The 8,152-nt window shown below is 32.2% G+C and overlaps 1 protein-coding gene across 2 annotated transcripts; it reads right to left on the reverse strand.

Annotated features, from left to right (window-relative positions):
- Positions 1-1,303: 1,303 nt before the first annotated feature.
- On the reverse strand, positions 1,304-4,442 carry LOC110820601 (basic helix-loop-helix (bHLH) DNA-binding superfamily protein). Of its 2 annotated transcripts, none has more exons than XM_022050111.2 (7): positions 3,867-4,442; positions 3,109-3,766; positions 2,866-2,988; positions 2,648-2,713; positions 2,380-2,445; positions 2,166-2,225; positions 1,304-2,024 (listed from the first exon to the last, which is right to left on the reverse strand). In XM_022050111.2, exons 1-7 carry the CDS (start codon positions 4,160-4,162, stop codon positions 1,863-1,865), a joined length of 1,431 nt encoding a protein of 476 aa, XP_021905803.1. In that variant the 5' UTR covers positions 4,163-4,442; the 3' UTR covers positions 1,304-1,862. The 2 variants fall into 2 exon arrangements, with proteins under 2 accessions (XP_021905803.1, XP_021905804.1); XM_022050112.2 differs by having other exon boundaries at positions 2,866-2,985; positions 3,867-4,441.
- Positions 4,443-8,152: the final 3,710 nt, after the last annotated feature.

Genomic DNA, 8,152 nt, shown 5'->3' on the forward strand with positions numbered 1-8,152 from the left:
AAATTCAATTTAGTGTTATGTTTTGGTTGTTAGGGGTATAAGATGTCTGACATACACGAGTCTATGACATGGAGGTTCTTGCTTCTGATCTCAATTCTTACTAAAGTACATTTGCGTGATGTTCTTATTGATGTACCATTTTTTAGACTAAAAAAGTTTTGATGTATTATTGTCCATTTGTATCTACTCTTGTTCTGTACTTGTAGTGAGGGACTGGAATCTTTTACTTGGTACATAAAAGATTTTGTCTTGAATATGTGAGAATAAAAAGTGTAACTTCTAGTTTTAGGTTTTAGTTGTTATAAAGTAACGATTCATTCAATTTTTTATAGTTCTTAATTTAAGTTAAAATTCTGTAAATTAATCACTAAAAATTGTTAAAATAGTTGAAAATATGATATTTAAGAAAATCTACAAATAATTGAGTTGGTTAACAAAATTACGACAAAGATACCAAAATTATTTTAGCCATAAAATTTATTTTTATTTGACCGGTAAAATTTTAAAATAAATTTTTGTCCACATAAACTTATATTTGTCAATGGGCAATTTTAAAATACATTCATTGACATCGACTTAATAATTATAAATGTATTCATCGATATCGACTTATTTTCTTAAAAGAAAAAAAAAAGAGAACCATAGAAAAGCATGTTTAACATGCATGAATAGTTTTGATATAATTCAACTAAGGATTGAGATATATATATATATATATATATCATTGGAAATTAACAAGCCAATGTAGAGATCTAGGGTTTGCCTCTCTTTCCTTTCCAATGAATGCTCTTCAATCCGACCATTCGATTAAAAGCACAAAAGCAAAGAGTGATCTAGCATCTTCACATTTTCTTATGAATAATTTTTAATAATTTATGAATATTTCCAAAAGAATTTTATCATATGCATACATACATACATACATATATATATGTATATGTATATATAATTTGAAGTAATCTTGAAAAGTAGAAGCTGTGGGTCACCTTCTGACTTCCACTAACATATTCCAAAACCATAAACAAATGGAAAAGTGAGATTTCCAATCAAATGCTATCCCCACACCCCACTCCTCCCCATTCAGAAAATTAATCAATTATTCTTTCAATTTTCTTCTTCTTCTTTATTTTTTTTTATTTTTAAATAAATAAATTTCTTATTAATTAAAGCTAATGCCACCACCTCCATTCACAATTAGAATAAATCAGATTAAACAAAATTTTAATTAAGATTTAATTAATCCTCTCCAAATCTAAAAACCAACAATTTTCTGAAATTCAGAATCTATTCTTCCTCTCCATACTGAAATCACATGAAAAAAAAATTATTAATTGTTTCAAGAATTACAGATGCAAAGCAAGTAAATGTGATTGGTATATTTTTAAACTGTGTTTAATGACTTTTGTTTTGAGAAATATTAAAAATAAACCAATCACATTTAGTCGAAAAAACATATCTATAGGTTTAAAAACACTTGGATAATTAGTGGATGAAATACCCTATAATCATAATAATTCTCCAATTATTACAGGAATTAATCTTCTCCTTCTTCATGGTCCCATCACTGCTGCCCCAAAATCCTGCATCATCATCATCATGCCTGAGGCTGGCCCAACAATGCCATTTTCCCTTTTTGAAGGGTTATCTTCTTCCTTTGAATTTCCCATTAGCCTTCTGTAAGTTTTTTGTTCTGACCTTATCAACATCAAACCCCATGTTCGACTTGGTTTTCTAGGGTTTCTCTTGATAAGACAGAACGAACATATACATTTACTTCCATGTATATGATGCTATCTATCCGTGATATATATATATATATATACCTAGCTAGTTGGGTGCAGAGAGAATCTGTTAACGTGCGTTTACCGGAATGTTCCTCCGAAGGTAGGGGTCCAAAAATCGACGGTAGTCTCGTGGGTCACCGGAAAAGTGCTGGACACCGGCACCAGACACAGCCCTCGGCTTCTTAAATCTTGTTTTGGTCCCTGATGATCACTGTCCACCTTCAATGATTTTTCAGAGCTCTTCACACATCACAAAACGAATATGCTCTTTCATTATTTTCTTGAGAAAGACAAACTTTTAAACTACTTTAACTATAAGTTACCAAAATCATACATACATATATATATATATATTATATAGAAGGAATGAGAATATTGTACCTGTTGCTGTTGGTGCTGTAAGGAAGCTGCTCCACTTTTCATGTATGGGGTGCTTAAAACCTGATATATATTATATAGATAGGAAAGATACACATTAGCATACACACAAATTGCTCTTGTACATATATTTATATATATGTACGTATACTGATGTGTTTTACAGGGTTAGATAGAGAATGACAGAAGGAAGGTAGTATATTTATATGAAACTTACAGTCACTTGTTCATGGAGGAACTTAATGTATTCAATTGCTTCAGAGAGCACTGAGGCTGTATCAGTCTGACAAAATAATTAAAGGTAACAAAAAAAATATTAGCTTTGATGGGTTCCGAAAGATGAAACTGTTGATATTCAAGACTATGTATATTTGTGTGTGTGTGTATATATATATGTTGTCTTTGAGAAAGTAAAGCAAGGAAATAAGAGAAACTGGAAAATTAACATACAGATACGTATATACATACACACAAACATTATATACCTTTCCAAAAGGTGAAACCAATTGCTGTAGTGCTGTGATTCTGTCCCCCATCTTCTCTTTTCTCACCTTATAAATTCAAATTAAGCTACAATTACTTCTCATTCATGTCTATTTAACTTCAACTTTCAAAAAAAGTTAAGAAAATTGAGGAGATATATCTGAAATTAAGCTTAATTCGAATTAAGCTAAGTGTAATGATGATAATAATAATAAGTTACCTTAAAAGCTGGCAAAGGCGATGCTGTTTCGCTTCTAGCCCTTTTATTAGATGCAGGATTACTACTTTCACTTCCATTTTTCTTTACCACACTGCTTGACTCCCGAACTTCGGAAATATTCTGCTGAGAAAATGGAACCCAAAATTATAACATGTTTTCTTCTCAATCTCGGCTCCAAAACCCTAATTTCTTTTCTTAACTATAATTTAAAGCGAGGATTAAGAAAATAACAAAGCATCAAACCTTTGGCTTTTCTTCAAAATTTGGGTTCGAAAACTGCGGCTGCAACGAAGGGAAAAAGCTCGACCTAACGTCATTCATGGCTGTTGCAGGTGCGTTCCAAAACGGAGCGTTGTTGGAGAAGTGTAAGTGGCTATGAGAAGGCTGTTTCGGGGGAGAATTCCTCAAGAATTGAGGGATTTTAGGCCAAGAATTAGCCATCAATTCATTAGGATTCATGGCATAATTAGTATATTGATTGTAGTTCAAGGCCCGATTTTCGAAAGAAGATGGTTGAGGCTGTGGCGGAGGCTGATTATCAGACCCTAATAATCCTTGTAATATACTTGAAGCTTGACTGCCATAGATGCCTGCAGAATTGTCAATCTGGAAACTTGAGGGTAACCCTTGGCATGTTACCGTGCTGTCACTTGAGCTTCCATGGGGACTAAACTGCGATTGATCTAAAGAAAACCCTCTGTTGAGTTGCTTAAACTCGTTAGCAGAAGATGAATCTCCACTGCTGACGCCACCAGCAAACATCTTCTCCCTCCACTGAACCTGAGACGACGTCGTTGTGGACGATGATCCCATGTGCCCAATCTCTTGTTGATGATACGGCGTCGTACTGTTGCTGTCTTGAAGCAGCGAACGGAAGCTGGGTTCAGCTTTATCACCTCGACTGATCAGAAAACACAGACGGAACGGAACTCCCACATAAGAAGAATCTTCCACGAGAGTTTTTGACAAAAGTTAACGGAAGAAGATAAAAGAGAACTTACAGTAAAGCTTGGTTCCAATCCATGGCCGGAGAAGAAAGTCCTAAACCCATCATGTGCAAGTGATCGCCGCCAGAATCAGAGCCTTGCAGCTTCTGGGTATCCTGGAAAACGACGGAGCTGCCGGAAACGGAAACGGAATCCATTGAAGACCTTGCTTTAATATCCACCATCTCCGTCGGCCAACCAAAGCTGCCGCCTAAACTGTTAATACCAGAGGAAGAAGACGAAGATCCGCTGTCAAACCTGTTCCTAGATGAATCCCACCAGTTTGTGCTCGTGTTGAACTCATCCGCCATGGCTGTCAGTTAATCTACCTAGTTAGATGATTATTCAATCACGCCAACCTTAATTCCACCAATTTCTCTACTGCTGACTGGCTCTTGATCTTCTTGGTCCCTGTTAAGATGCGCTGAAACTTTTACTACTCACATAAAATGATGAGAAACGGTTCGCTGCAAATGTGTGAGTCTATTTATATATATATACACACACACACACACATACTCAGTTGTAGAGAGGAGTATAGAGGTGGGTACAGGTGAAGAAGAACTAGCGCCAGATTGTGGTTGACATTTCAGGGGGTGATAACGTCAAGGGAAAGGTCATTTTGAAATTGAATTTTCTTTTCTCTTCATTTTTTTTTTTCAAGAAAATTATATTAATTAATTAATTATTTATTTTGTTTTTTTTTTTTTCAAAAAAAAAAAAGTCTCCAACTTTCCTCTTCTTATTTTTATTTTATTATTTTTGGGATGGTCGTGACTTTAATTTAATTAGGAAAAATTATAAGGGTCCAATAAGGTTGGCCCGCAAGAGCGCATTTTTTTAGGTGATGAGCCAATTATATCAAAGGAATTCCCAAATTCTTAACCTTAATAATAAGAAAAATTATTAAATATATCCTAAGGTGGCATCTTTTTTAATTATTGAAGAAGAAATAATTAATAAAATGTATTTGAATTACTAACCCAAAAAAAAGAAAAAAGAAATACCATGCATATATATATATATATATTTGTATGCATGTTCCACAAAAATAGTTTATGGTAAATTTTATATGTTTATAAATTTACCAAAGATAATATAATATCATGGTGTACCAACTTTATAAGATAATTTCTTAAATATCTACAACAATGTCTTTAGAATCATTTTGAAAAGACAACTCCAATGAAAAAAAAATCTAAAGCAAAACAATTTAGCAAAGGTAAATGACAAAAAAAAAACAATAATTTGTAAAAGAACAATAACATAATTAGAATCATATTGAAAAAGGACCATATATGTTTTAAAAACTATTTAAAAATAAACTCACAAGCCAAACAAAGATTAGAAACTATAGGTAAATGAGCATCTTCATAGCAAATGGGAGGAAATAATATTGCAAACTAACACGTTCTGAGTCTACAAAAAAAAAAAAAAGCGAAAAAATCATGTAAAGAAAAAGATTACTAACCAACCAAGTGTTTCTACTCCATAAAAAAAAGAACACATCTTTATATCAAGAGAAAACAGGAAGGGATTTTGGAATCCTTGTAAAATAATAAAAAATTAAATCGATTCAACAAAATTTTCAACTCTATTACCAATCAACCTGGCAAAATTTTTAGTGTCAATTATTTTTTTCCTATTTATACATTTGAAAGTTAGTAAGTTTATTTTTTATAATATATTTTTAATGACATTAGACTATTCGTTAACTACTCACCCATACTAAAGATGAATAATAAAACTACGATTTCAACTAGTAAGGTAACTTCATTCTTGAAAAAAAAAACAAAAAAAAAAGATAGATTTCATCCCTAACTATAAGGAATTTTATGAAGTTCGAGTAAGCGATGCTAATGGCTTAGAAAGGTAAAAAAAAAAATTAATTTCTCTTTATCATTTCTCAAAAAACTCCAAACGTAAATTGAACTAGGCTTTGTTAAAGAAGAAGATGAGATTTCACCTTGTAAAATGGGAGACAATGTGTATTAAAAAGGACAAGGGGTCAACTAAGTATTAGTAGATTCTAAAAAATGAATCAAGTCCTATTGTTTAAATGCATGTGGAGGTTATCCATATAAAAAGCAATGATGTGAAAAAGGCTCATCATGATAACCATTAATTTACAAGTAAAATTTCTAAACATTCTTATACCTCAAAGTGCTTTCGCATTCTAAAGGGGCATTATGAAGGCTTTAGTGGTGAACTGTAGTGATGGGGCAGACCAAAGGGAGGAGCTCTCTGTAGCGGTGGGAGACAATTCTTGTATTCAGTTTTGGTTGAATGTATGGTTGGGGGTTGCACATTTAAACAGTTGTTTCCCGAGAATATTGTTACTTGAAAGGGTCCAGAGTGGTCTTGGAATAGTGGACTTAAGAAGTAGGTGGTTAATTTGTAAAGATATTAGTAGCATGAATTAAAAAAAATCTTAAGTGTGTGATATTTGTGAAGAATAGAAATAATATATTGGTGTGAAGATGGAAAACTCTTCTCGTTACAATATTTTAAAAGATGACTTCAAGAGATAAGGTAAGTGAAATGTGAGGAAAAATAGAGGTTTAGAGGGAAAAAGTGTCCACATAGGTGAAGGTTTTAATTTGACAAATGTTGAAGAGGAGCGTTGCAATTCTAGACCTTCTCCATATATGTTACTATAGATTAGATATTATGAACCTTTGTCCTTTATGTGAAAAATTACCTAAGGTTGTTGACCCCATCTTTTGTCTTGCTCTTATACTTAGAAGATGTATTGTGTATGTTTAGATTGACAGGGTGTTAGATGGTGTCCTCATGGGTCTTACTGTGTCTTTTGGATGTCTCATAGGAGTTTAGGTAGGAGTCATTAATGACAATATTTAGATAACATTACTATATGTTGTTTTGTGTTCTACTTGGTTGACTAGGAACAAGTCATGTTTAGGAAGAAAGAGATATTAATAAGGGAGTTATGTAGTTTAATTCGGTAAGATTGGTGTGGTGGGTTATGGTGGGTTAAGGCACTTTATAAGAAGTATAAGGATCTTTTTATTAATTAAATGACCATTTACATGCCTAAACTGAAGGGAGTGAAAGATACGAATTTTAGGCCTACATGTTCGACTTGAGTCCCACCAGTAAGTTGATATTAAACTTTAATAGTAATGCCTCAGTCTAGGTAAGTCAGGCCCAATTAGTGTTGGTGAAATTATTGAAGACAATGTGCACAGTGTTTTATGTATGTTGTCAAAGAAATTTAGTGTTGAAAAGTCTAACTTTGCTTAATTGAAGGCCATTAGAGAAGTGATTAAGATATTATCTAAGTGTGAATAGGCTGCACATGTAGATTATAATCAAGAGCAACTCAACAATTATAATGCCTTGGGTGGTCATGAATCTATTTAATGGAGACTCAGTTAGAAGGCTAATGCTTTGACATGTGTACTAAAGTTTATGTAAGTCATCAAAGTTAATAAAGAATGAAATATTATAATGGATAAGCTAGCAAGATTAGGTGCGTGTAGGAAGGTAAACTTGTTACTAGGGATTTAAGCTTATTTAGGCAAAAGATGGTGATTACTTTTCGTATTTCTCTTTTTAATTTGTGTAATATCATATTTATTTGGAGTTTCTTAGTTGTTAACTACTGCAAGATTGCTAAGACACATGTAAGAACTTTTTTTTCTGGTAGTTTGAGTTATGGTAAGCGTTGGTCAAATAGAAGATTACTTGTTCACTTCATTGTCAGGTAAATAAGCAAAATTATGACCTTATCCATTTAGTGTTCCCTATAAAAAATATGAAACCCATTTCAACAAGGAGAATAATATATAAAATAAAAATTTCTTACCTTTAAATACTTGAGACATTTTTATGGTAATTGTTTAAAGCAAGAAATAACTCCAAAAATAATAGTAAATGTTTGAAATTTGCATCCTTCTAAAAAGACCCATCATTAGACCCAAATGAGGTACAACTATTTCTTAATAGACCCATTAGTTCATGTGATGTAAGTTAAAAATACTCAGAAAGTTAATTTTTTATTACTACAAACTGAATTTAGTAAGTATAGTTTTTTGGAATAAATTTGCCTAACAAAAAATACATGATAATTACTTTGAGTCTATTAGAGATATTAACATGAATAAAAACATAAAAAAATTAAGAAAGTATCCAAAATTAAATGAATAAAGATTATTAGGGCACCCATTAAGAGAGAAAATTATTTTTGCAAGTCATTTTAGTAAGAGCAAATATAAGCAAATATTTCTATAAAGATATGAAATATTTTTCTGAAGGGCAATGTGATTACATTTAAAGAG

The sequence above is a fragment of the Carica papaya genome, chromosome 4, assembly GCF_054855325.1.
Source record: "Carica papaya isolate Zhongbai chromosome 4, ASM5485532v1, whole genome shotgun sequence".
NCBI classification, from domain to species: Eukaryota; Viridiplantae; Streptophyta; class Magnoliopsida; order Brassicales; family Caricaceae; genus Carica; species Carica papaya.